General features: G+C 61.6%; 2 protein-coding genes across 2 annotated transcripts; one reads left to right on the forward strand and one right to left on the reverse strand.

Moving 5' to 3' along the window:
• Positions 1–8279: 8279 nt before the first annotated feature.
• LSM7 (LSM7 homolog, U6 small nuclear RNA and mRNA degradation associated) lies at positions 8280–13198 on the reverse strand. Its single transcript, XM_065875109.1, has 4 exons — positions 13181–13198; positions 12972–13062; positions 9974–10045; positions 8280–8508 (listed from the first exon to the last, which is right to left on the reverse strand). The coding sequence occupies exons 1-4, from the start codon at positions 13184–13186 to the stop codon at positions 8366–8368; spliced, it is 312 nt and encodes a 103-aa protein (XP_065731181.1). The 5' UTR covers positions 13187–13198; the 3' UTR covers positions 8280–8365.
• A 144-nt stretch (positions 13199–13342) lies between these two features.
• SPPL2B (signal peptide peptidase like 2B) lies at positions 13343–27346 on the forward strand. Its single transcript, XM_065874934.1, has 14 exons — positions 13343–13399; positions 18462–18581; positions 19146–19328; positions 19719–19808; positions 20385–20524; positions 21093–21235; positions 21405–21501; positions 22312–22428; positions 24156–24237; positions 24957–25031; positions 25110–25172; positions 25258–25357; positions 25704–25781; positions 27165–27346. Exons 1-14 carry the CDS (start codon positions 13343–13345, stop codon positions 27344–27346), a joined length of 1527 nt encoding a protein of 508 aa, XP_065731006.1.
• The last annotated feature ends 439 nt before the right edge of the window (positions 27347–27785 follow it).

Below are 27785 nucleotides of genomic sequence, written 5' to 3' on the forward strand. Positions count from 1 at the left end.
CGCCTGCCGCTCACCCCTGTGGCCATGGCTTTGGTGGGCCTGCAGAGGCTGCGGTGCAGGGAACACAGGGCTCCCCATCTGTGACCCTCTGGGATCTGGCCTCTCCTCGCTGACCCCACTCCAGCCTCCGCCACCCGGCACCTGGATACCTGCCCCAGCCTCTTCCGATCCGGCCAGCGCTCCAGGCCCATTCCTCACATGGGCCCCGGAGGATGCTTAACCCCTGGCCTCTAGAACCAACTACGGCTCCCTGTTGCCCTCAGATTCGTGGCTAAACTCGGTGTGTGTTTCTGGATCTTCCCTACCCACGCCTTCCTCCCGCCGGCCGCCTCACTCCTTCCCAGTGAGGCCCCCTTGCCCCTTTTCAAACATGCCTGGCTCCTGCCAGTCTCAGGGCCTTGGCCTTCGCTGTTCCCTCTGCCTGGAATGCCTTCCCCTGCATCCTTTGTTGGCCAGTTTGTAATCGCTTATTTATGCTGCAGCTCAATGCTGGACGTTTGTGGAAAGAATGACCCTTTTACTGTGGTGGTTTGGGGAGCCGTGGGCACCCCCAACTTGGGAACCTCAAGTTAGGAGGGAGGCCTGCCTCATCTGATGACAGGCGTCTTGTTGGAGCAGATGTCCTAGAATCACTAAATGTTGGGGTGAAGTGTCCCTATCCTGACTCCCAGGTTGGAATATTGTGCAAGCCAGGGCAGAAATGGAATCAGGAGTGGAGTGTCCTGACCCCCCCAGGACAGAGCCTGCCCAGCATCGGCCCTGTTTAGGGAGCTCACGCTGTGGAGTCCAGGGTGAGAGGCAGGACATTACTGCAGCGTAGGAGGTGCAGGGGCAGAGGACGGGGTGGGGGCACCCTCCCCCCCTTCACCGTCATGCTAATACACGATTAATTAGCGAGATTACTGAGCACTTACTATATGCTGGGCTCCGTTCCAAACACGGGCCCTCTTGTGCTTGCTGCAGGGTCATGGTTACAGGTGGACACTTACTATTCCCATTTCACAGATCCACAAGTCGAGGCTCAGAGATACCATTTGTCCCAAGAGAGGGGCTCAAGGTGGGCCTGGCTGCCCAGGGGGCTAGGCGTGTAACCTCTCATGATCCCATCCCCACCAGCCTTCCCTGATCGCTGCGCCCTCCCAGCTGCTTCCATGGTGGCCTGGCATCAGCTCAGCCAACTGTGATTCGAGCAGGCTCCATTCCCAGACTGTCGTGTTGGCCGGAGGCCTGGAAACCGCATCCCAGGAGGCCATAGGCCAGGTCCCCATGGGACAAGGGGGCAGATCCCTTTCCTGGCCAACAGAGTTCCAGGAGGAGGACGTGGGCTCCCCTCCCTTGTGGTTCCCCATCCCCACGGACAGCCCAGTGCCCGCATAGAGGAGTCACTGCTGCAGAGGCTGTGTGACCTCAGGGCAGTCGCTTCCCAGCTCTGAGCTTCTGTTTCCCTCTGTAAAATGAGGCTCTGATACCTGCCACCCAGGGCTCTAGGAAAGCAAGCACTTTCCTACTGTGTGCCAGTAGGTCTGAGTACCAGGTCAAGCGCCGGGCCAGAGGGAGGAGACGTGGCCGGGGGGGGAGGGCTCGCCATGGGCCTGGGGGAGCAGATTTGTGACATTATCACAAAAGGTGGTGGTGGAAAACTCAGCAGATGATACCCGGTACCCAACCTAGGCTGGGGGTCAGAGACGCTTTTCCAAGGAGAGGGTGCTTGAGATGAGTCCTGCAGGGAGAAGGGGGTAACCAATGCGGTGGTCAGGGTTCAAACCTACTTCCTGCCTGTGGAACTGTGGGAGACTCCCCTGCAGCCTCAGTTTCCACATCTGTAAAATGGGGACCCAAACAGTATCTATCTTCTAGGGCTGCAGAGACCCCACTCAATGATGGAGGGGGACATCACTGTCCTCGGTGTCCACAGGGGGACACCAGGGCGCTCAGTGGCTCTGCCCAGCTTGCATTCATTGCTCCGGAAGGAAGCCTGGCTGAAGGGCAGGATGAGGTCTCGGACACTGCCCGCCTCAGGACCTTTGAACAGCTGTCCCCCTCTGCCTGCAGTGCCTTCCCCCAGCCATCAGCCTGGCTCACCCCTTCCTGACTCATGGCTCCACCCTTTGCCTCCTTCTGTCCCCTCTCTGCCTCCTCGGCACTCTCTCCAGTTAAGACACTGTGTAATTTACTGATTCATCCTGTTTATCGTGGGCCCCGCCTTCTTCTCGGCCGCAGCTCCAGCAGACACAGAGTAGGCGTCCAGTAAGGACTGGCTGAATGAACCAATAGTCCAGTGACGTTGAGGGCTGTAGGTTTTGGCCCCGGAGGTGGAGGTTCTGGGGGTCTGAGTAGGGAAGCATCTACGGCTGCCTGAAACCACTGTCTTGTCTTCTCTCTGTCCGTGGTCAGCATGAACCTGCTCTCTGTGCCAAGAGGGAGCCCATGAGCACATAGTAGGTCCTCAGCAAGCGGCTAGAATGTACACATCGTCATTGCCGTTCTGTTGCATTTAGCAAGGGGAGGGAGGTGGGCTCAGCTTCTGGGTGGCCTCTCCTGGCCCAGCATCCCCAGTGGGATGCCTCCGTGGGGGCTGAGGGGACATGGGAAGGGGATGCGTCCAGGGATCCCAGCCTCCCAGGTGGTGGGGCAGCAGTACCTGGTCGCCAAGGTTACGACCACCTGTGATGGGGATGTTGCCGTGGAGACAGACCCCCTGGGAGGAGAGGGTGGCTCCAGATGGGGGAGCTGTGGCAGGGGCAGGGGGCCTGGAGGTGGCTGCCAGCCAGGGGGCTTCCGTAACCCCCGTGTGTCCCTCTGGGTGGGAGTGTCGCAGGGCCATGGCTCTCCCCGTTCTGCGTCCTCATGCCTGGGAAAGCCAGCAGGAACCCTTAGGTGGCAGTAACTATTTCTAAAATTAAAAGCTCTTCTCTCCTTCGTTCTCTGGTGAGATGTGCAGGACTGGCGGTCGGGGCCAGGGGAGGGAGGGGTCACATGGCCTGGGAGCCTCAGGTGTGGCTTCAGACAAGTGGCTTTCCCTCTGTAACGGGAGCAGAGTCCTGGATTTCTGGCAGGCCAGAGAGCAGAGGGATTGAGGCCTTGGGCTCCAGGCCCCTGGGGCTGTGCCGGGTCCCCTCAGGGTGACCTTGACTAATGACCTAACCTCTCTGAGCCCCAGGAACCTCATGTGTAATGTGGGAATCATAGCAACCAGTCCCTCGAGGTTGTTGGGAGGATGACACAGGACTGTATGATTCACAAGTCTGTCTGCCCCGTCCATGGTAAACAGCCTTGAGTGGTTGGTTAGCTGGTGTTATTTACTGAGTCAGCATTTTCCCGGGCTGTGCATGGGGAGGCCAGTCCCCAAACGCGGCTCCCGCCACAAAAAGGGGCCCAAAGCCAGACTGTAAGGCAAACATCACAGGACAAGCTCTGAGGGCCCCAGAGGGTGGGAGAGGCCTGCCGGCAAAGGGCCTGGTGTGGGCAAAGCCCGCGGGGCTGCCCGGACGTGGCGTTGGGGCCTCTGCCGCCATTCTGTGTGGTCAAGTGGGGGCCTCGAACTGACACTAGCCTCTTGTGCGAGGCAGGCCCTAGTCGGCAAGTCCCAGGGTCCCAAGGAAGTGCGGCTATGACATGGTCATGGGTTTTTTTCTCCTTTATTCTGTCGATGTGGTGAATCACATAGATGGAGATTTTCCAGTGTTAAACCAACACTGCATTCCTGGCCACGACCACCTGGTGGTCACGATGTGCAATCCTTTGGATCCAATCTGGTGATGTTTGGTGAGGGGTCTTTGCATCTGTATTCGTGAGGGACATTGGTCTGTGGTTTTCTTTTTCTGCAATGTTTTTGACAGGTTTTGCTCACACTGCCCTCATATAATAGGGAATATTCCTTCCTCCTCCGGTGTCCAAGGATGGATTGGTGTTATTTGTCCCTTAAAAGCTTTGGGATAAGTTCTGAAGTAGAGCTGTCAGTACTTGCTGACGGATGGGATGCATGGGGGCGGGGGGAGGTCAAGGGTGACCCCAAGGTTTGGAACCTGGGCAAGCGGGGGGACTTGTGGGGATGGATCCTGGGATGAGGAAAGCTGGGGAGGTGGCAGGCGGAAGGGGGAGCATCAGCTTGGGGCACATTAATTTGGGGTTCCTCTAAGACACGCAGTGGGTGTGGATCTGGTGCTTTGGGGGAGACGGGCGGGGGGGGGGGAGCGGCGCAGAGGTGGGGAAAGAGAACTCAGAAATTAGCGACACGGTGGGGCCCAAAGGCATATCCGCCTGGATCCCAGGCTCCTGGTCAGCCCCCTCAGCCAGGAATGTTGTTTTCCCTCTGGGCTCTTCATTCCTGGGTGAGTCCTGACCCCTGCAGGCTCCAGTCAGCATGGCTTGGGGACGGGACGGGGTGGGTCAAGGAGCTGACCTGGGCCCTGAACACAGGCAGAGAGCATGAAAAGACATGCGCTTTTCAGCGGAGGACATTTACTGCACAACAGAGCCAAGAAGCTCTCGGTCTGATGGAGTGGGTGGGGCGGGGTGGAAGGCACTATTCCTGCGGACAGTGAGGGCTTCGGGCTTGGAGCTGGGGAGGAAGCGAGAAGCAGGAGGGCCAGACCCCCGGGGCGTCACAATACAACAGCCCCAGGGATCCAAGACCCCTCCCCCCCACACCATTTGCAAAGTCAACAAAAGCTTCTTCCTTTTACATCCACGTCCACGTCTGAGTCCAGGCGGAACTGGATTCCTCTCCTGCCTCACTGGCCAGCCATGGGGGGCTGCAGGGCTCTGCGGCATCACTGGTGCTCCAGGGTGGAGATGAGGGCTCCCCATGTCTGTGGGTGGCAGGACCAGACCTGGTCGTGAGAAAGGGGGAAGCTGTTCCCTCCCAGCTCCTGGGGCCAGGTGGGCAGGCGGTTCCTTCCCGTTTCCTTCCCACCCACCTAGCTTTGGGCCTGTTTCTCACCCACGAGACAGCTTTCAGAGCACAGGAGGGATGTGGGGGGCAGCCCGCCCCCTGAGTTAGGATCTCGGCTGTGTGACCCAGTACACGTTGCCCAGCCTCTCTGGGCCTTAGCGTCCTCATCTGTGGATGGGGATAAGGAAAGGGTTTGGGGTAGGGGGCTGAGTGAACCAGAAGGTGTACGTCAGCCCAGCCTGTTGCTAAAGCTGTTCCGGGGACAAGGCAGCTGTGGGGAGGGGCAGGGCTGACCGTCAGCAATGTCAAGATCCTGTCCACCTTCAGAAGACTCTGGAATCTGCCGTGGAGTGGGATCCTGGTCTGGGCTCAAGGTGGGGCCTGCCCGGGCCTCTGGCGACGTCTCCCGGAGCGGGGCCTTGGCAGACAGCACCTGCAAGCTGTGGGCTGTGGTGACCGTGGGTACGTGGAACAGGACCAGCGGGCCCCCCCCCCCCCCCGCCCCCCGTCCGATGGCTGCAGCCCCCGCCCGGTGTTCCAAGGCCCGCGCTGACCGTGGGCAGGGAGCTGAAAGGGTGGGAACTGGGCAGGGGTCAGTGGGGAGCCTCCGGACAGCGTGGTGGGCTGGCTGGCGGGTTGGCCGGCCGGGGATGCCAGGGATTTATACGGGGGCCAGGGGGCAGAGGGGGCGGGATCAGTGTCACCGGCTCATTTCTCCCTCTTCCTTCTCTAGTCTCCGCCTCTGTGTCTGCCTTTCCTAGTCTCCCTCAGTCTTGCCCTGCGTCTCCCTATCTGCCTCTGGCCTTCTCTTTCTCAGGCTCCTTGTAAAATATTAAAATTTCAATATAACACTCTGTAAAATATTAAATTTCTCATGAAATATTAAAATGTTAAGGATAGGCTAACATCTCCCTTTCATCACCATCTTCAGTCCTGGGTCAGAGGATCTTTCTAGATCCTTCTCAATATATTTAAAAGCATAGAAACATAAGATCTTCTTAATAAGGATCATCTTAAAGAAATGGTGTTACACCACGCACATGCTACACTTGTATGTCAGCAAGTCTCAGTGACCTGTCACTGCGTAACAAACATCCCCCAACGTAGGGGCATAAAAACTGATTATTCCTCATGATTCTGTGGGTTGGCAGCAAAGTTCCTCCGCTGGGCTCAGTGTTACCTGGGCTAACTCAGGAGGCCTCAGACACACGGCCACCTCTGGGCAGTGTTCCGAGAGGAGAAAGGTAGGAGCCACAGGGCTCCTTGGCAAACTAAGCTCTGAATGCCACGTCACTCCTGCCGTATTCTTACCATTAAACCGAGCCCCCAGATTCCAAGGGGTGGAGAAACAGACTCTCCCTTCTGTGAGGGAAGCTGCAGGGAATTAGTGGCTGCACAAAGAGATGTATCTACCTCTCTGTGAAAAGTTGCTTTGTGTTGATATTTGGCCAGAGGAACCTGAGTTTCTCCAGCAGATCCCCCAGTGATGGGCAGCTAGGTTATTTACGGTCTTTTACAAACGAGGTCATAGTGACTCTGTAGGGTGGATACGGTTCAGTGGAACAAGCTCATCTTACCCCCCTTTCTGGGGAGTTCTGCCTGAGCCCCCAGGAGGTCAGGGTCTCCCTCTCTTGGGCCCCCGGAGCATCTTGTTCTCAGCCTCAGACTTGAACACAAAGATCTGTGCTCTTAACCAACTCCCCGTCCAACAGCAGCCCAGTGCCCGGCCACAGAGTGGATACTGGATGACTTTTTCTGAGCTTAAGAGAGAAGGAATGGGACCTCTGAGAGGTTGGGACACTTACCCTCAGCCACACAGCAAGTGGTAGAAGGAGATTGAGGCCCCAGACTTTGTGGTCACAGGGAACTTTTGCGCTCATCGGCTGGGAGGTGAGGGGTGGGTGGAGAGCGGTCTGAAGTCTTTGAGGGCTGTAATGATGGAGCAGAGAGGCTCCCGAGACAAGCCTTGCTTTCTGTGCAACCAAAGCTGGGAGCTGGAAAGCCAGGTGTCCTTGTCCATCTGTCCTGGCCCCTGGCTGCCCCGGGGCTCTAACGAGGTCTGATTAGCCTCCAGCCCTCACTGCTCCCTCACCCCACCCCACCCCACCCTGGGGTCCGGACCCCTGGGCCTTCTGACCCCAAGATCTGGGTCTCAGCCTTTGTGTCTCAGCCTCAGATAGGGCAGGCTGGGTGTGTGGAGAGAACAGAGGCACTGGTGCCCAGGTTCTTGGTCCCTCCACCGTGTGTCCCCCCCTGCCGGAGTTGCAGTCCCCCGGCTGTTGAATGGGCACGGGAATTGCCCCCCAAGAGCAGGATGCGTCAGGTTGGATGTTGGCAGTTTGCGTGCGCCCAAGTTCTCTGTCACAGCCTTCCCTGGGGCTGTGACCCCAGCTAGCCCAGGCCCCCCCGCTGCCCAGCTGCTGGGGCTGAGGCCTCTGATGAGGGAGCTGGATGAGGCAGGGCCGCCAGCTGGCAGGGAAGTGGGCCGGGAGGGATGAGCACCCGGGGCTTGGCTACGCGGCCCCACGACTAATCCCCGGCAGCAGGGCCACAGCAGAGCTCAGATCCCCGCGATAAGCCAGCTGCTCTCGGTTTATCTGGTGGCAACGACGGACAGGTAGCGTGGGGGCCATCCAGCTGGGTCCCCTTGTGCGGTGGGTTCCCGTGTGTCACCAGCCGTTGGTGGAGGGGCCCTGGTCTACAGTTCCCGCCAGGACGACTCCCACTCACTCCTGGCCCCGCTCGTCCTCACATGCCCAGCACTCCTACAAATAGCAGACATATGCCTGCTCTCAGCAGATGGTGCCATGGAGGTAGGGTCCTAACGAGGACACTGCGTTTAGGAAATGGGGCCAGGAGAAAGCCCTGCTTCCTGAGGGCGGGCATGGGGACATTCAGGATCATGGCCCACGGAGTCGCCAGCTGAGGGGCAGGGGTGGGCTCGTCCTCTGAGGTGGGAAGCAGGTTGGGCTAGGAGGTCGTGGGACCGGGTGGACAGCAAGGCTCCATCCAGTTTGTTCTTTGTGAGGTCACGGCTGTGCGGGGATGTGACACAGAAGGACCCGGCTTTGGGGGACCACTCGGGCCAGCGTACAGAGGCACTGAAGTGACAGGGCCTGCCGCTGAGACGGCTGGCTGGGGGGGGTCTGCATGGGCTGTGGCCCCAGGGGGGGCTCTGCAAAGGCTCCGGCCTCCAGGTCCCGTGCCCTCACCTGGACCGTGCACGCTCAGTCACCTCCGAGCCCCCCAGCCCTGGGCCTGGACCCCAGACGGCGTGCAAACTCTGCTGGATGGACCGCATCCCTGGGGCCCAGGTCTTGCCAGAACACCAAGGCTGAAAGCCAGAGTCCAGGGCTCCTGGACACTTGAGGTTTGCAATTTTATAAAGAAAACAAAAACATAAGCAATACAAAAAGGAAAGTTCCGTTCCTACGGGTGGCCCGAGTCCTGGGAGAGAGGCGACCCCGGCCGCTAGGCGTCTTGCTGCTGGATGAAGGGGTTGGGGATGGCTTCCATGCCGTCCTGCGGGCAGATGAGCACCACGGAGGTGCCCCTGCACACCACCAGGCCCAGCTGCCGGGTGTCCTCCGTGAGCTTGTACTGGTCGTCAGGGTCTGCAAAAGAAGAGGGGCGGCAATGAGGCGGTGCGGGCTCAGAGGTCCAGGAGGACCAGAGATGGGCCCGCGGTGGGGGGGTGGGGAGGGCAGGCGAAGGGCCCCACTCCCAAGCCAGCTGGCAGCCTCTCCCCGAGACAGACCACGAGGCTCAGGAAGAGCTCTGGAAATAGCTGCGTGCAGCCTGTCCTCCTTCTACAATGAGGACACAGCCCGGGGGACAGCGGAGACCGAGTTCTCAGATGGGCGGCAGAGAAAAACCCCATCTGCAGAATCTCGGAAGCTCTGCGGGGCCACCATTCACCCCCGTGCCAACGGGCTGTTCACAGTGGGGCGAGGGACCCGGGGAAGTGATGGCACACCGAGGAAAGCTCTCCTGAGGTCACGACGGCGAGGCCTCCATTACTGTTACTGCACGATGGCGAGTTGGGGAGGCCCGACTTGGGGTGTGGCTCCCCACTCCCAGACCCTGCAGGATGACCGCTGTCCAAGCCTGCCCTGCCCCTCCCCTCCCGGAACCGTGTGCACGCGTCAGGGCCTCTGTCCCGGGGCCGTTCTGGGGGTGAGAAGAGGGCGCAGACGCAGCCCAGGAGCGAGCCAGGGCCCAGGCGGGAGCGGCCTCTGACGCAGGAACAGCAGCCATGCCTCCAGGGCTGTTCCACCCGGGCCCGTCTAAGCGCGTGGCACACCCCAGCTCCCTTGGTTTTCCCTACAGCCCCACGAGATGAGGCTGTCCTTTCCCAGAAAGTCATCCGCCCAAGGAGGCCAGGCCGGGATCCCAGCGGGGGGGACTCTGGGCAGACTCAGTGCGAAGAGGGAAGACGAGGGCAAAGCAAGAGGCCCCACGGAGTCGCTTCCCCACAAAGAGGGCCTCTCCCTGGGGGCCCTTTGACACTTCTGTGTGGCTCCATTAACTCTTCACCAGACTAACGTGTGTCTCAACATCGACAGTTCCCAGAAAAGACACCCCCTCTCTCCTAGGCCTTGCGGTCCCCTTCATGCTACGGTCAGGCTGAGCTGGAGAACCTGCTGGCTGACGGGCAAGGGCTGGCCTGACCACCATGCGAAGGGTCTGGGGACCTGGGGGGACGGAATAAGGGGGAGGGGGCCCTCCGTCAGCAGCCGGGGGTTAACACACAGGGACAGCAGGAGATAAGGGGGCAGGACGAGCCACAGGGCAGCCGGCTTTCTCACGGCGGGCGCAGCATCTCTCCAGCCCCGCTGGGCACGCCTCAGCCCCAGCGGGTGCTCAGTGTTGTGAGGACTGGATCTGGAAAATACCAAGTCCTGAGACGATGGTCTACTGAGCCTCGCCGGGACCGCGGGAGATCCAACGCATCTGTCAGCCATGTGATCCACAAGGCACCACGTTCACACAGCGGTTGGGCGGCGGTGGAGCAGCCTTGGAACAAACAGTAAGGAAGGCCCAGTGAGGACGCCTCCGAGCCCCACGGGCTGCACTCACCTCTCATGTACTCGATGGTGCCATCCAGCACGAGGTTGAGCAGCGGGTCAAACCCTTTCAGGATTCCACTGGCTTGTCGGAATCACCAAGAAGAGAAGAGAGACAGACAGGTGTAAGATCAACGGTCATCCTGGGCAGATGCGAGCTGTGCCCGGGTGTGAGCACGTGAGATTGGGGTGCCCCCGCCGCTGAGGGGTCTCCCCAGCCGGATGCAGGTGTGGGAGCAGCCTCTCCAGGGACGGGACAGGTGGGAGACCACGGGGGAGGGAAGGGAAGGGCTCCCGGATGGGGAGCAGTGACAGCGGACCCCAAAACCATCACCACCACAACACAGTCGGCAAAGTCCGCCTGCGCCTGTTTTGTAAACAGTTTAACTGGCACCTGGCCATGCTCATTTGTTCAATGTCGCCGGTGGCTTCTTTCCTGCTGCAATGGCAGAGTGGAGTAGCCGCGACAAGAGACCATCTGGCCGGCGCAGCTGAAAATATTTCCTGTGTGGTGTCCTACAGAACAGGTCCACCAGCCCCGCCTGAGAGCGACGCCCTGGCCCTCTTCCTCTCCTGCTTACCCTCCCCTGCAGAACAAAGACCGTGAAGGCACCACCTAACGGGGTTACGGAGAGTGACATATCCAGTAACACATGCAGGCACTTGGCCCCAGCTGGGCAGCGAGCCTGCACCCGCGGGTCTGCCCTCCTCACCAGGACAGGGGCGCTGCAGCAGGCGGGCAGGATGCTCAGACAGAGCCAGCGTTCCCCCACCCAAAACCCCAGTGTGGGACAGGACCCACGATGGGACATCAGTCTGTGCTCAGGCTGCAACAGACGGCTTCGTGGATCTCATTAACGTCCATGAGTCGGTCGACTTTCAGTACATCTAAACAGAGGCTATGCTGGGCGGGCCTGACCTGATAGGTGAGCCGTTAAAGGGATGGGCCCTTTCTGAAAAAAGAAATTTCAAAAATGAGATTTTCCTGCTGGTCTTGAAGATGTGAAGTGCAGTGCTGTAGACAGAGTCCGTGGCAGGGGTGGTGAGCAGCCTCTAGGAGCCCAGGGGGTCCCTGGCCAACTCTTGGCAGAAAACGGGGACCCCAGGCTTGGAAGAGGAGCCTGGGCCTGAGATGACAGGCTCTCAGAGACACTCCTTTACTGCAACCTCGTCAGAGACCTGAGCCTGAGGCACCCAGAGTCTGGAACCACAGGCGCTGTGAGATAAAAACGTATGTTGTTTAAGCGTAGAAAACGAACACTAGCGCCTTGAGAAGCAAGAGCCCCATCTCTTCATACGTCCCGGAGCCAGCACAGTGCCAAGTGTTTGTTAAGATTCCGATCCTCACTGCACTGGGTACCTAGATGGGCAGGCGCTGTGTTTTTAGCCCTCTGAGGCTGCCCAGTCATCCACATCTCAGGGAAGGAGAGGTCTGGATCACTGTCTTACAAAATAAAGAAACTGACGTTCAGAAGCAGCTGAATAAGTGAAATGTTGACCGGCTCTCACTAAGTATCGGGAACCCTGTGGCTTCCCTGGTGGTGCAGTGGTTAAGAATCCGCCTGCCAATGCAGGGGACACGGGTTTGAGCCCTGGTCCAGGAAGATGCCACATGCCACGGAGCAACTAAGCCTGTGCGGCACAGCTACTGAGCCTGCGAGCCATAACTACTGAGCACGTGCACCACAGCTACTGAAGCCCGTGCGCCTAGAGCCCATGCTCCACAACAAGAGAAGCCACCACAATGAGAAGCCCACGCACAGCAACGAAGAGCAGCCCCTGCAGCTAGAGAAAGCCCGTGCGCAGCAACGAAGACCCAGTGCAGCCAAAAAATAAACAAATAAGTAAATAAATTTATTTTTATTTTTATTTTTTTGCAGTACACGGGCCTCTCACTGTTGTGGCCTCTCCCGTTGCGGAGCACAGGCTCCGGACGTGCAGGCTCAGCGGCCATGGCTCACAGGCCTAGCCGCTCTGCGGCATGTGGGATCTTCCCGGACTGGGGCACGAACCCGTGTCCCCTGCATCGGCAGGCAGACTCCCAACCACTGCGCCACCAGGGAAGCCCAATAAATTTATTTTTTTAAAAAAGAAAAACACGTTACCTGCTTTAAACACTTTAATCTCAGTGCCACTACTGAAGTAAGTGGAGTTAATAACCTCTGACAAATGAGACTGAGGCTCAGAGAGGGTAGCAACTTGCGCAAAGTCCCATAGCCAGTGAGCTGGGGCTGTGCCACGGGCAGCGCTCCCTGCATAACCCTGCAGCATCCTTCCAGCCGTCTTCGCACCAGACTCCAACAGCAAATTCAGAGTTAAAGCCTCACAGTAACAGCATAAAGCCGCAAACTGTGACAAGTGCTACCAGGAACTTATAACAACAGGGGCCTGACCTGGGGTGGAGGCGTGGGGGTCAGGGAAAGCTTCCCAGAGCAGTCGAGAGCTCTCTGCATTACTCAGGTACAAAACGTTCATCGCGTTACCCTGGAGCAACCGTGAACAAGGAGACGAGATTTGTTTTAAACAAACCCTTAAGGCAGCTTGGTGGAAACTGACCATAGGGCCGTGGTTCGCAACTGCGGCAATTCTGCCGCCCAGGGGACGCTAGGCCATGTCTGGGACGTCACGACTAGGCGGCTCCTGGCACCGACTGGGTGGGAGCAGGACGGCCCCCAACGGAGAAAAATGCGGCCCCAACGTGAGCAGCGCCAAACCCTCAGGTGCAGGACGACCCGTGAGGAGCTGGGACAGTCGCCTGAGTGAGGCAGGACCCACAGGAAGCAGAGCCGTGAATCCCAGCCACTGTAGCTTCCGGTGAGGTTGGGGACCCTTTGCGTGCCTCAGTTTCCCCACCTGCAAAAGGGGCGTAACCGTTCCTACCTGCCGGCGCCGTCAGGCCAGCACGAGTTGTCCAAGCCTAGCGCTTATAAGCGCAGCCCAGGCATCCGTTATCGGTACCGCCGCCCGTTACTCCTCGTGGACCGTGGAGGGGGCGGGCGGAGGGGCCTCACCTTCTCGGCCTCCCTGGAACTTCACTCGGATCGTCTTGTCGATGTACTTGGACAGGTCCAAGATGCTCTCCTTCTTTTTCTTCTCTTTGTCCTGCAGGGGAAACAGCTCTGTGAGGCGGGGAGCGCAGCCGGACTCCGCCCCGCCAGCCCCGCCAGCCCCGCCAACCCCGCCAGTGGCGCCAACCCCGCCAGCCTCGCCGCACGCTCACCGCCATCTTGCCGGCCGCGTCGCTGTGCGCAGGAGCCGCCGCTGCGCCCTTTGTACCGTGCCCTGCGCGCATGCGCGGCGGACGCAGGGCGCCTGCGTGGCGCGGTGCGCCGGGGCGTTGCTGGGAAACATCTGCCGACGCCTGAGGCTGGGACCGGGCGACATGGCGGCGGCGGCGCTGGCGCGGCTAGCGGCGGCCTTCCTCCTCCTCGCGGCCCAGGTGAGGGCGGCGCCGACCCCGCCGGCCTCGCCGGCCGCGGTGCCCCGGCCCCTCGCCCCCCACCCAGGCCCCGCGCAGGACCCCGCCCGGCCCGGCCAGGAGCCAGCTTAGGGGATCCGCGCCCCGCGTGCGGGCGGCCCGCTGGCCCGGGGCTCGGTCGTGACCTTGCGGGCCTGTGCCCGGCCCGTCTCCCTTCCCCGCCTGGAAGTCCTTCTCAGCCACAGCGTCACCCGCTCCCGCCCCGGCCCCTGCTGGTCCGTCTCGGGGTCTCCCACCGCCGCCGGGGACGCCCCTCTCTGGCTCCGTGGCCTTGGCCGGGGGGCTACCCCTCTCTGAGCCTCAGTTTCCCCTTGAGTGCCATACTCCTCCCTTTCCCCGTGGTTATGGTAAACTGTCGAGTGCGGCACCCAGTGTCTGGTGGTGTCGGGAATCGGCCAGGAGCCCAGCCCTGGAGTGGGGTCGAATCGCCGCCCCATCTTTTGCTCCCGTGACCTTGGCAAGGGAGTTTCCCGCTTTGAGCGTCCGTTGCTCGTCTGCAAAAGGAAGATAAGTATACAGTGCAGAGTCGGCAAAACGATGTAGGGGACCACGAGCGCGCAGCATGCTACTTGTTTGTCACTAAACCTTCAGGGACTCCAGTGCTAGCGGGGGACCGACCAGGAAATGGCTGATGTACGTTGTCATAAGCGCATCTTTTATTTTCAAATCCTCCCTCTCCCCGCCAGGTTCCACAGCTCAGGAAATACCCCCCACCCCGCAACAGCCCCTACAGACTGGGCCGTTAACCTTGACCCTTCTGCTCCAGTGCCCCCACCTCTGCTCCAGGCGGTTGGCCTTCTCCCGTGGCCAGTTTTGTCCCCCTGAATCCCCAGTTCATTCTCAACACTGCAGGAGTGATCCCTTTCAAAGTGTGTCTTGTGCCCAGATGCGAGCCTTCTGGTGGCTTCCTGGCGCATTTGGGAGGCCTCTGTGATCTGGCTGTCAGGAAGCTTCCCGTTTCTCTCTAGCTCTAGTGTGTTGAAGGCACTCTGCTCACTGGTCTCTGTTTCCCTGAATTCCCCGGTTATGCTTCAGGTCTCAGCTTAGCTGTCCCTCCCTCCCAGAAGCTCTCTGGGACGCCCCCTCCCCAGCTGCTTTGCCAGCCCCCTGTACTTCCCCCAGCCCTGTTCACTCGTCTTCCCCAGCAGTCTGAGCCTTTGGAGGCAGGGACTTTAAGCTCTCCGGATATTTCAAATGAGGGCCAAGCGATAGGCAGGCGGAGATTCACGGGAACACCTCAGAAGGAGGGACGCAGTTGGCCTAGGAATGCTTTTCAGAAGCAGAGGTGCCTGAGGGGTGATCTGAAGGATGAGTGGGCGTTTGCTAGGTCAAGAAGGTAGAGAAGGTTGCAGGTGATGGGAGCAGGGCTGGAGGTGTGAGAGCTGATGTGTTTTTTTTTTTTAATAATAGATTTATTTATTTTAATTTTTATTGGGGTATAGTTGATTTACAATGTTGTGTTAGTTTCAGGCATACAGCAAAGTGAATCTGTTATACATACGTATATCCATTCTTTTTTAGATTCTTTTCCCATACAGGTCATTACAGAGTATTCAGAAGAATTCCCTGTGTATACAGTAGATTCTTATTACTTATCTATTTTGCATATAGTAGTGTGTATGTGTCAATCCCAGTCTTTCAATTTATCCCTCCCCCTTACCCCTCGAGAGCTGATGATTTCCTTGGAGACGGTGAGGGTCCACTACAGCTGGCGTGTAGGATAATCCAATGGTTACACCTGAGGAAGGTGTCATCCCAGTGGAGGCCCTTCAGGTGCCCTTGCAGGGAAGGCCATGGAGGGAGCAGCAGTGGGAGTGGCTCCAGGCGTAGGGGGAAAAGGGCAGGCTGAACGTGTGGCCTCTCCTGGCTGGAGTCCAGGGGAGCAGACTGGGCTGGTCGGAGCCGGGTGCTGGGACGTTTGGACTTTATTCCCGCTGGCTGAGGATTTGGAACTTTACCCTGAATGTGGGGAGCCAAGTAGGGTGTAGAAGCAAGCGGGAGAGCACCTGGGCCAGCCCTTCCCAGGACAGAACCCTGTGTGTGGTTCTTGGTGGCGCCCCGGTAAGGCCAGCTCTCCACGGGGCGGGAGGCTGCTTGCTCACAGGTCGAAGCTCATTCCTGACCATTCTATGACCCTGGGAGAGAGATTGGACCCCCTGCCCAGTTGCTGTAAGCTGTGCACATACAGCCTATGTGGGGCCTTTTACTCGGCAGATCTGAACACAGTGGTGTTCTCCCTGCCTGCCCCCTCCGCCTGCCCTTTCACCCCTCCGCTGCCCCCTCCACCTGCCCCTTCACCCCTCCACTGCCCCCTCCGCCTGCCCCTTCACCCCTCCACTGCCCCCTCCGCCTGCCCCTTCACCCCTCCACTGCCCGCTCCGCCTGCACATCTTTTTCTAAGCTTCCCAGGTCCTAATTAGCCCCTTCTAGAATTCACCGAGTCCTAGGAAGACTGCTCCCTGTCTGGACCCCTTAGCTTCTTTCAAAGTCCCGTGACATGGATGCTCTCACTGTCATCCTGAAGCATAGTTTCCCTAGGAGTTCCTGAGCTCGATATAATTGTGGCGCATCGGGAGGTAGCCTGTCCTCGGTAGCCCCAGCTGTTTCTCGTCCTCCAAACTGGGATGGGCTGTGCTGGAACGGGGGGCACTCACAGCCCTGGGCCCTTTGGAGGAACTTCTCCTAGCCCTTTAACTCCCCGGGGAGGAGACCGTATTCACGGCGAGACTGTGTTCTCGGGTGTCTGATACAAGCCCAGGCTTATTTCTTAACAGAAAGCCAGTTGTGCACATTGTGAGGGGAGAGTTGTGAAGTGCGCCCTTGTGCTTCTCAGTGACTTTTTAAAAACAAATGCTTTTAGTCATTCCCATTTTATACAACCGACAGTTTTCACCAGCAACTCGGATCCCATAGACCAGGGGTCAGCAAACATTTTCCAAAGGGCCAGACAGTATTTGTGGCTTTTCAGGCCACATGGCCTCTGTTGTAACTCCCAGGCTCTGCAGAGAGCAGCATACGCCCTACCCTACGTTCAGCAACCAGGCAGACATATTACGATAAAACTTTATTGACAAACACAGAAGGTGGGCCGGATTCAGCCTGGGGGTTGAGGGATCACAGAACCCCTGCAGTGGCCCAAGGTGGGGGGCAGGGCAGGGCTGACCTGGGGTGGGGGCACAGGGCTGGGCACTGTACTTGGGGACAGCCTGGTGGGGAGAACCCGGAAGAGGGGGCTTCTCATCCTGCCTCTGGTCGAGGGAACGAGGTTGGCCAGGCAGGGGTGGGTGGGGAGGTCACCACACTTCCCTCCCTCGAGCGCTGGTGGCAGTGCCCACGTGCCCTGCAAACATGGCATCACTGAGCACACCCTGCAGCCCATTCGGCTGTCGGCACCTCGCTCCAGGCAACAAACCAAAGCGCTGGGCAGGGGCAGTGGGGGCCCCGGTTCCTCTCCACGCCACCAGTGGATGTGGATCAGTGGGGAGAAGCTCCTGGAGCGGCTGGGCCCCGTTACACATTCACAGAGGGCCTGGCCTTCCGAGCTGGTCTGTGCCCCAGGCCTGCTGTTGGGGCCACGGCCCCTCGGGACCCCAGCTGAGTCGGAGCACTGCCGCCTGCAACATGGGAAGGCCAGATGGGGGTGGGGGTCTGTCCCCGCACAGACAGGCTACTGCCTGTTGTCACCGAGGGGTGCAGTCTCTGTCTCAGCCTCCAGGTGGTACACAGGGATGGCCCCAGGAGCCGGAGTGTGCAGAGTTGGGGTCCAGTTGGACCTCTCCAGCTCCAAGAAGCCAAGGGGCTGGGGTGGGCCCAGGCCCCTGTGGGCGTGGCGTGGCCGGGCTCCCTGCTCAAGGCTCTCTCTGGGACCCGTCCTCCCTCACAGGTCCCACAGCCCCAGGGAGCAGCCCAGACCAGGGCCAGACAGCGTGAGACCCGCTGGGGCTGAGGTCGTCACGGGGGCTCCATAGCTGAGCCGGGCCTATAGGAGGAAGCAGCCCCGGCAGGGACGCAGCGGTCCAGGCGGGAGGGGACGAGCAGGCGGTGGGGACACTCGTGTGCGATACTGGTTTCTCATGTAGGTAAAGCCGCTCCCAGGTCCTGACCACCCTGCTGCCCTCTGCGGGGGGGCTGGAGTTGCAAGGACTCCGGGGCCTGCGCCTCTACCTCACGCTGAATTCACACTTGGAGCAAAGGCCCCGATGGCCCGTGTGCCCAGCCCGCCCTGTCCTCCGCAGTCAGCCGGCTGCCCTCGACCTTGCTCCGTGTCAGAGCGGGCGGGGTCCACGTGGACTCTGTGGGACCCTCCACGAGCAGCCTGCTGCCTGGCGGGCCTGGGCAGGAGGAACTTGAGGCCTTGTCATCCTCCTGGGAGTAGTGGGCCAGGAAGCTGGGCACTTCTGCTGCCCGTGCCCATCGGGAGCGCTGCTGTACTTGCTCGGGACGTGCTGGGGAGGAGGTTCTGTCAGCTGCCTGGGCCCTGCTGGGGTCGTGGTGACGCCACCTGTCATGAAGGGCCCCCTGCCCAGAGCAGCCCTGCCTCTCGCACCGTCCACTTGCCACGCGTCTGGGCAGGGAAGGTCAAGGTTCTGACCCAGGGGTTCCCACCGGCCTGTGGCCCAGCAGGTGCTGGTCACATGACCCGAGCTCCGCCGCCCCATTTCTGCCCTGAGCCTGCTGGTCTCGCTGGGTGGGGGCCTGTCGGGGAGCCTGGAACCTGCTGGGCCACCGCTGACTCCCCATCCCCTTCTTGCCTTATGGCAGTGGCGTGGGGCTCTCGTTCTCCCTGTAGTCCCAGGAGGACTCCCCCATTCCTGCCACTGGAGCCACAGGGAGGGGATCTGACACAGCCACTGTCAGCGCCCAGGTCTCCCTGAGGAGGCTCGGCCCTGCCCTCCTCATCGTGTCTCCCCCTAAGATGTGACAGTCGTATCCCATCTGTGCTGTCGGAGCGAGGGACCACCCAAGCCAGGTCGTGCCGTGGGCCGGCCCTGTGTCGGCTCTCTGACTGCTGCCCCCTGTCCAGGTGGCCTGTGAGTACGGCATGGTGCACGTGGTGTCTGAGACTGGGGGCCCCGAAGGCAAAGACTACTGCATCGTCTACAACCCGCAGTGGGCCCACCTGCCGCTCGACCTCAGCAAAGCAGTGAGTACCGGCCAGCGCGGGAGCCCCCTCCCGACGCAGGGTCTTGTCTGTCTTGCTTGCTGCCCTCCCTCCACTCCTCCCCTGGGTCTCCCGAGGGCCTCTGGAGGACGGGTCTTGCGGAGAGCCGTTGAGGACGGAGGAAGGGCCTGTGCCCGGCCCCGTCTTTGGGGTAGCCTGGATGCTCTGCTCCCTGCTCTGGCCTCACTCCTCCCAGAGGGACTCAGGGTGCCCAGTTCCTGGCTTGGCGGGTGGAACGAAGGCCAGCACTCCCGCCCGCACCTTGTGCTGTTTGTGACGGGCTCGAGAGAGGCGGGGAGGGTTCCTGAGCACACGCCGCCCTGTACCCCTCTCGTCTGCCTTGTGCTCGGGGTGGGTGTGCACACACGCTTGTGCACGTGCGTGTGTGTGTGCGCGCGTGTGTGTGGGGCTGAGATCATGTGGGCTTGAGGTGAGGCTGCGTAGGGGCGGTGGTCGCCGCGGTGGCCTCCGCCAACCTGTCTCCCCGAGGATGCTGCGCGCCCTGGCTCCCCTGGAGCGTCTCACGTGAAGGCCGCCCTCCTGCAGTCTTTTCTGCAGGTGCGGGACTGGACGACCTCCGTGCTCTGCTCTCCGGCCGACCTCCCTGCCAAAGGCTTCAGTAACCAGATCCCACTGGTGGCGCGGGGGAACTGCACCTTCTACGAGAAAGTGCGGCTGGCCCAGGGCAGCGGGGCCCGCGGGCTGCTCATCATCAGCAAGGAGACGCTGGTGCGGCTGCCGGTCCCCTCCTGGGCCGCCAGGGGCCCTGGGGGGCGGGGGTTTCCTGCTTGTGGCCTTGGAGGGGCCCTGTCCCAGGGCGGTGCTGGGCTCCGACAAGGCCGCTGCCTGAGGAGCAGGTGGTGTGGGCCACGTGCCACCCTCTCCCTCAGGCCCTTCAAGGCGGACCAGCGTCACCCAAGCCCAGGGTTGAGAGGGAAGGGGAGCTTGCCCTCCCCCAGAGGGAGGGGCCGAGCCCGCTGGCCTGCCCTCAAGGCAGTGTGACCTTCCCACCTGACACACACGCAGGACTCCTCCATCCCCTCGTCCCCTCAGGGAGAGCTGCCCCGCCCTGGGTGGGCCTTGCTAAGCCATCCAGCCGCCCTCTCCCCCCTCCCCCAGGTCCCCCCAGGAGGCAACAAGACGCAGTACGACGAGATCGGCATTCCCGTGGCCCTGCTCAGCTACAAAGACATGTTGGACATTTTTGAGGTAGGCTCGTCCCTCACCCTGTCTGCAGCTGGGCCCAGTGCCTGAGGAGACGGTGTGCCCGCAGTGCTGTGAACGTCAGGAATGGAGACCCCGGCCCTCCCCCATGCCAGAGACCCTGAGTGTCACCCCCTGCTCAGGCCTGCCCGGCCCCTCGCTCGGCCCGGCCCTGTCTGACCAGAGGCTGGTGCGTCTTTGATTTGGGGAGCCGGGTCTCAAGCAGGCGAGCTGCAGCACACAGTGGCATGGGGGTAGCCAGGTTCCCCACTGCAGGCTTCGCGTCTCCCCCAAGGGACCCGCTGTCCGTCTCCGGGCCGCTTCCCAGGCCACGTCCACCCTCGTTCACTCATGCTTGTCTGGGGGCGGGGTCTGTGTTCCCACACATGCGCGGCCCTGTCACCCACCTTGTGTGAAGCTCATCCCGGCAGAGCCCGCTTCTCTGGGGTCAGGAGTAGCAGGTGAGGGCGTGGGGTGAGGCGGGATCTCCCGGCCCCGGGCTCCTCGAGTGGGCCAGCCTCGGCCCTCTGGGTGGCGAGGGGACAGGCCCCGGCCTTAGCTCTCTTGTGCTCCCTGAGGCAGACCTCCGGCCGGGTGGTGCGGGCAGCACTGTACGCCCCCAGGGAGCCCATGCTGGACTACAACATGGTCGTCATCTTCATCATGGCCGTGGGCACCGTTGCCCTCGGCGGCTACTGGGCCGGGAGCCGGGACGCGAGGAAGTGAGTGGCCCGCGCGCGTGCGTGCGTCCCGGACGGGTGGCCGTAATGCTGGGCAAGTAACCACGAGAGTCCGCATGCCCAGAGAGCCTTCTGGAAAACAGCTGCTATAAACACCCAGGAGACCCGTTGAAAGCCCTGAGGGCCCCGCTCCCCATGATTCTGTCCTGCCCTCAGGGTTCCCGGCCCGGGCCCAGCCTGGCGGGGGCATCCACGGGAGACCTCGCCCCGGCCGTCCAGGGAAGGGCGGTGGCGGGGTTGGTACAGGGCCAGGGTCCAGGGTGGCCCCCATGCGGCCACCACAGCTTGGCCCTGGGGACCGGAGCCCCACCTCCGGCAGGACTGGCTCTGTCGGCGGGGGGGGGACCCCAGGTACACATGGTGGGTGGGGACGGGGGACTGGCCGATGGGGCAGGTGACGGTGGTCACCTCCGGGCAAGCTGTCCCTCAGCCTGTCCAGACCCCTTGTGTCAGGCTGCCCCTGCCTGTCCTTCCCCATGTCTGTGGCCCTTGGCCCCCGGGAGCGGTGCCGGCCGGTAGGGCGTCCCCCAGCCCGTTCTTGTCTTTCAAGGAGGTACATGAAACACAAGCGGGACGACGGGCCCGAGAAGCACGAGGACGAGGCTGTGGACGTGACGCCCGTCATGATCTGCGTGTTTGTGGTCATGTGCTGCTCCATGCTGGTGCTGCTCTACTACTTCTACGACCAGCTCGGTGGGTCCCCGGCCCCGGCTCTCAGGGCGGCGGGGGAGGGGGGAGTCCAGGGGCCTCACCAGGAGGGGCCTGGGGCTACCCCTTCCTTCCCTTGGGGCGGTCACCCTGCCAGGGAGTGCGGCACAGAGCCGTCCTTCAGGCTCCCCTGACCGCCCGCCCCGCCCTGCAGTCTACGTCATCATCGGCATCTTCTGCCTGGCCTCCTCCACGGGCCTCTACAGCTGCCTGTCGCCGCTCCTCCAGCGGCTGCCGCTCTGCAGATGCAGGTGAGCCCCCGGGCGACCCCCCACCTGGCCCCCCTCTGCTGCCTTGTGGCCCGTCTGCTCCCACCTCCCGTTACCCGGCCCCCGGAGGCTCCACAGCTTTGCTGAGGCCGAGGACCCTCGCCCCTCGGAGCCCTCGGTCAGTCTGGCACGGGGCAGGCATTACAGCAGGCGCCCGCTCCGTGCTGGCTGGGGGCTCACGGGCCCAACCTCCAGCCCCTGGGTGGGCCTCCCGTTCTGGCTCAGGGCCTGTGGGATCCCTCGGGGGATGTCAGCTGGGGGCAGCAGGCGGGCGGCACTGCTGATCCAGGCTCCGAAGGTTCTCTGCGGTCAGGGGTCTGGTCTGCTTGTCGTGGAGCAGGTGGGAAACGGAAGGGTTTAGACGAGGTCCGACGGGGTCAGGAAGCTTGGCTCAGGGGCTTGGGGGAGGGCCTGGAGCAGGGAGGGCTGTGCGAGAGGGATCACAGCACCGGGTGAGGGCTCCTGCGGGTGGGGTCGGCTTAGCGACTGGCTGAGGTCTGGTCGCTTCCCCCAAGGCCCTGCCCCTGCCCACTCTGCCCTGCCCTGCCCTTGGGAGCCTCCCTTCTAGAAATAAAAGGTGAGGGATGGTGAGTTTAACAGATAAGGTAAAGTAGAGGAAGGGCCAGGGCCAGGGGTGGCCCTTGGGAGCAGAGCCCGGCGGACAGTAGGAGGACAGACGGGGAGGCCATGGGCTTTTGGGCAGGAGTTGAGCTGACCCTCCGGGTGCTGGGCAGAGGCAGGGCTGTGGGGGTCAGAGGCCGCTGACCTCCCCACCTGCCTGCCTGCCCTCAGGGTCCCCGACAACAGCCTGCCCTACTTCCACAAGCGCCCTCAGGTCCGCATGCTGCTCCTGGCGCTGCTGTGCGTGGCCGTCAGTGTGGTGTGGGGCGTCTTCCGGAACGAGGACCAGTGAGTGCAGTCCTGGAGGCCCTGCTGGGGGTGGGTGCAGCTGTCCTCGGGTGCTCTGACCTCCCCGCGACTCCCCGAGCCCTCTGCTCGGGGCGCCTGGAGCTGGGCCAGCTCCTGGTTATGAAAGGCTCTCCTGTCAGTGCTCTGGACGCAGTGGCCGCACGCCGTCCAGGCCTGGCCCTGCCTGCCCTGTGGCTTGTCCGGTGCCCCGGGATCTGCGATCGCAATCTGGGCGTGAGATGCCGCCGGCACTGCTGCCCGGGCGCCGAGCCGTGTGCTCCGGGGCAGCCTGGACGTGGCCTGGCGCCGCTCAGCCGCTGCTCCGTTGTGGTGCCCGCCCGCCTGCTCAGCTAGCTCTGCTTCTCCCAACACCCCCCCCCCCGGGGGGGCCTCCCCCGCGAGGCAGCGCGCCACCGCCTGCCGTCACTGACACCATCTGGCACTTTCTCTGAGCTTCTCCCGGGGCAGTTAAACGCTCTTGGCTGTGCTGCTGTTTGGAGCTACAACAGATTTAACTGGCAGAAGGAAAGCATGAAAATATTTTGAGTCCTTTGTACACAAAGAGAATAGGGACGCTCATGGTTAAATCCAAGCCAGGAGGCTCGCTCCTTCGCATAAAGGTAGAACAGGCCACGGCTTCCGCCATGTCTGGGCGCCCATGTGGCCTTGGTGAACCTTTTCTGTTCTCACCAGCGCCCTGGCCCAGAGAGGTTCTCATCGTGCGCTCACATGAAGCTCTGAGGAGTAACTTGAGGGGCAGGGAGGACGGGGCCGGCTGTGGGGCCACTTCCCAGCGGGGAGCCTCATCGCACGCGGGCTTCATCTCACAACTTTGACTTCCCAATTTGGAGGTGGCCCCGCCAGGGTGGCGCCCTGCTTCCCAGGACTCCACATGATGTCCTCAGGGCCCCAAGTCCCTATTTCCTCAGAGAGTGTGGGGCATTTGGCTGGGCGGGTACAAGTTTTGCTTTTCTAAATTTTTTTTTTTTCATGGTACGCGGGCCTCTCACTGTTGTGGCCTCTCCAGTTGCGGAGCACAGGCTCTGGATGTGCAGGCTCAGCGGCCATGGCTCACGGGCCCAGCCGCTCCAAGGCACGCGGGATCCTCCCGGACCGGGGCACGAACCCGCGTCCCCCGCATCGGCAGGCGGACTCTCAACCACTGCGCCACCAGGGAAGCCCTGCTTTTCTAAGTTTTTTAAAAGATATTTTTGAGGGACTTCCCTGGCGGTCCAGTGGTTAGGACTCCACGCTGTTACTGCCGAGGGCCCAGGTTCCATCTCTAGTAGGGGAGCTTGGATCCCACAAGCCCCGCGGCACAGCCAAGAAAAAAAAAAATTTTTTTTTTTTTTTAAAGAAATTTGAATCCGCTGGATACATGGTCCCCGCTCGCCCTGCACCCCCTGCCCCGGGCTGTGATCTGGGTGGGAGAGCCGCTGCTGCAGAGGGACAGAGGCCCTGGCACGCGCCTGCATTTCTCTGGCCGTGGCGTCAGGGTTGGGGGGTCGGTTCACCCCCTGCTCCTACCAGCCATTGCTGCCCCTCCTGTCCCCCCACGGGCCTCAGGACGTCGGCTGCTGCCTTTGTCTGCATAAGGGCCTCTGCGGCTCGTCTGGGCGCTGGGTGGCTTGGACTTGGCGGTCGAGGCTTCCAGGGCAGGGGAGGGGCCTGGCAGGCAGAGGTTCTTGGTGGAGGCCCCGCCCAAGCGTGGCTGCGCTGCCTTCCAGGTGGGCTTGGATCCTTCAGGACGCGCTGGGCATTGCTTTCTGCCTCTACACCTTGAAAACCATCCGCCTCCCCACGTTCAAGGTGAGGGCCCCTCGGGGTGGTGGGGGCGCTCTGTGGACGAGGGGACGGGGTCTCTTGGGGTCAGCCCCGTGCCCGCCAGCCATGCAGCCCTGCCCAGGGCCTTCCACTCTGAGCCTGGCCCTGTGTAGGCCGTGTGGTCTTGGCTCATCCGTCCCTCTGGCCACCCTCCTGGGGACAGGGCTTAAGGATCAGTGGAGTTGTCTCACGGCGTGGCGGCAGCGTCTGTGACCGCTGGCCGAGGAAACACCCGGGCGGGCGCACGGAGCAGGGCCGCCTCCTTGCTGGTGAGGTGAACAGAGGAGGGAAAACCAGGTGAAACCAAGGGGGCAGAAGCACAGGGCTCGGGCCGGGACCCTGGGCCAAGGCCCAACCCCAGCAGGAGGAACCTAGGAACACACAGGCAGACGTGAAGCCGGGCGTCCGTCACCTGCCCAGACCCGTGGCTGGCCGGTTGCGGCTGTGTCTCTCTGAAGCGTCCCATCAGAAAGTCGCCCTCCCTGAGCCTCAGGCCTGACATTGCCTCCAGGGCACCGAAGGTCAGGCTGCCTGTGCTCAGACTTTGTCCTAAAGGCTTCGTCCCCACAGGGAAACTCTGAGCCTTGGGAGAGGCAGGGACACGTCCCGGAGCGTCTGTGCGTCTGGGACCCTGGGCAGGGTGGGGTGGAGGGCAGGGCCGGTGGAGGTCCCCGAGCACAGCCCTCAGGACGCCCCGTTCCCAGGCCTGCACGCTGCTGCTGCTGGTGCTGTTCATCTACGACGTGTTCTTCGTGTTCATCACGCCCTTCCTGACCAAGGTGGGCTCTGGGCCCCGCCCCGTCCCCCCCGCCCTGGACCCCGCGTTCCCCCGTCTGACGCAGTCCCCCTTCTCTTAGAGTGGGAACAGCATCATGGTGGAGGTGGCAACCGGGCCATCAGACTCGGCCACCCACGAGAAGGTATGTGGTGCCCGCAGCCGAGGTGCTGAGTAAGCGGAGTGAGCGCCGGCTGGCGGTTCCTGGACACGCTGCCCCCTCTCCCCAGCTCCCCATGGTGCTGAAGGTGCCCAGACTCAACGCCTCGCCGCTGGCCCTGTGTGACCGGCCCTTCTCCCTCCTGGGCTTCGGGGACATCCTGGTCCCAGGTACTGGGGCCGGGCTTTGGCGGCCCGGGTGCCCTTGGGGGTGTCAGGCCACAGGGGCTGGTGGGCAGAGGCAGAGTTGAGCCAGTGGAGCCTGGGGGGCAGGGAGGTGTTGTCCCAGCCGTACTGCCCCCAGGGTCCCCCTCCGGGCCCTTCCCCCCACCAAGCGGCCTCTGAGCTGGGGTTTGCGCTCGCTGGAGGTCTGGTTACCTGCCAGGAGTCGAGGGTGGCGCCGGGCCAGCTCCCTCCTGAGCCCGGAGGAAGGCACGGTGCCTGGTCCCTCCGGGGGAACCCCCGGTGCCTGGCTGGGGCTGCGGCCCGGCCTCTGCCCGCGGCCTCTCTCCCACAGGGCTGCTCGTGGCCTACTGCCACCGCTTCGACATCCAGGTGCAGTCCTCCAGGGTCTACTTCGTGGCCTGCACCATCGGTAAGCCCGCTGCCCCGGGGGCTCGGCCGTGCCCCGTCCTCTGCCGCGGGGTGGTAGGGGACAGGCCTGCGCCCGCGTCACAGGCCTCCTTGTCACTTTGCACGGTGGTCGTTGTTTCTCTTTTCTTTGGTCTTCTTTGTCTTTCTCTTTTTTCCTTTGTCTTCTGTTTCCTTTGTTACTAAAGCCATTTACACCAAAGGGATGTCTTCACATTTTCTGTTGAGTCCAATCATTTCTAAAAATGTCCAAACCAGTTCTCTTGTCCTGCTGGGTCAGCTTTTCAGGACGAGCAGGGGTGCAGAGCACACAGGCCCTGCCAGCCGACACGGCTGAGGGGAGGCCCCGCCACGGCCCCCAGCAGGGCCAGGCGGATGCAGGCTGGCCTTCCCGGCGTACTTTGGGCCGTTGGCGTCCGGGTTCCTGAAGGTCCAGACATGTGCTCCCCGCTCCTGCCCCCTGGGTTCACACTCCATGATTAGCTCGTCCAGATGCGCCTGCAGAGCTTTTCTCCGTGTGAACTAGTTTGTCAAATTGTTCTGTAGTTCCCGTCACTGAAATCCTGTAGTTGGCTCGGTTGAATCACTTCTTTAGGACACGTGGCTAGTCCACAGCCGATAAGCGGGAACTCTCCCTGCACAAGCCTATCGCTTGGAAACATGGAGGTAAGGGGCAGGGCAGGCAGCCCGAGCAGACGCAGGTGCTGGAGACGGGGCTCTGCCTCAGAGGGGATGTGCCAGTAAATGGTGTCTTTCTTTGTAACTCTTCACCTGGGAGTAATTGCACGTGTACGGCTGCAAGGTCAGTACAGTGAGCCCCACGCCGCTGCGCTCAGGCCGACCCCTCTGACTCCTCGTGTGTGCTGTGTTGTATGTCCGTCCCTGTGCTCTACGTGCGCGGGGGTCTTTATACGTTGGACTCACATCCCTAAATAACATGCTGTTTTATGCTGAACGGGGAGCAGGAAATGCGGACGCTTCTCACCCCTCAGTGCTTTCATGCGGTCACGACTCAGTTATGAAAGGTCTGATTTCCTAATTCTGTACCTACGTTACTTCAGTTCAAATTATTTTTCTAACTAGAGGCTTACAAAAATGAGCTATTGGGGCACCTCTGCGGCTCCTCCAGCCGCTCCCGGGACTCCAGGCCTTCCCATGGCGGCAGCCCGCTTCCTCTCCCCAGTCTGGCGGCTGGGCCCTCGTTCCGTCCTCTTTCCTTGCTGACCCCTGTGTGCACTCTCGCCTGTCAGCGTCCGGGAAGGTGTGGGTGGGGAGGACCCGCTGGCCACGGCCCTGGCGCGAGCTCTGCCTCTCCTGCCCCTGTGATCAGTGGGTGGTGAGCCTGGGACCGGCCAGGGTAACGTGCTGCCTGTCTCTGCTTCCGCAGCCTACGGCATCGGTCTCCTGGTGACGTTCATGGCGCTGGCCCTCATGCAGCGCGGCCAGCCTGCCCTCCTCTACCTGGTGCCCTGCACGCTCGTCACCAGCTGCGCCCTGGCGCTCTGGCGCAGGGAGCTGGGCATGTTCTGGACGGGCAGCGGCTTTGTGGTGAATACCAGTTTGCTATGAATGTCTGCAAGAAATAATAGCCTAATAAGCCCTAACTAGAGTTAAAGTTGAGTAAGACCTCCTAGCGCTACAACTAAACCCCGCAGCCCGTGTCCCGTCTCTGGAAGGTTTTGCTTTGGGTGTGCTGCTCCCGTGGCTGCAGAACGGGGAGGGGTACACGTGCTCGTGTTGTGGCTCGGGGTGATGCTGCTGCCCTGCTGCTAACCCTAACCCTAACCCATGTGGTTGGACTGGTTGGACTTGGGGTTCCGGCTGCTTCGGCCACGGGCAGGGGGCGGGCCGGGCCTTGTTCTTGTCTGAAGCTGAAGAGGAAAGGGACAGAGGCCAGTCCCCGTGCAGTGCAGGGTGACCGCTGTATCCCTGCAACTCAAGGGCATTCCGGGCCTGCGGGGTCTCTAGTGGGCCCTGTTAGGAGACCATCCTGCCCTGATGGGGGCTC

This window comes from Phocoena phocoena, chromosome 3 (assembly GCF_963924675.1).
Source record: "Phocoena phocoena chromosome 3, mPhoPho1.1, whole genome shotgun sequence".
NCBI classification, from domain to species: Eukaryota; Metazoa; Chordata; class Mammalia; order Artiodactyla; family Phocoenidae; genus Phocoena; species Phocoena phocoena.

Coding starts and splice junctions, on each gene's coding strand:
- LSM7 (XM_065875109.1), bottom strand. Junction 10,046..12,971: donor GTTCCAGGGAGGCCGAGAAG/GTGAGGCCCCTC, acceptor GATTCCGACAAG/CCAGTGGAATCCTGAAAGGG. Junction 8,509..9,973: donor CACCATCGAGTACATGAGAG/GTGAGTGCAGCC, acceptor CTTCTTTTGCAG/ACCCTGACGACCAGTACAAG.
- SPPL2B (XM_065874934.1), top strand. CDS start 13,343: ATGGCGGCGGCGGCGCTGGCGCGGCTAGCGGCGGCCTTCCTCCTCCTC. Junction 13,400..18,461: donor TCCTCCTCCTCGCGGCCCAG/GTGAGGGCGGCG, acceptor CCCCCTGTCCAG/GTGGCCTGTGAGTACGGCAT. Junction 19,329..19,718: donor TCATCAGCAAGGAGACGCTG/GTGCGGCTGCCG, acceptor CCCCTCCCCCAG/GTCCCCCCAGGAGGCAACAA.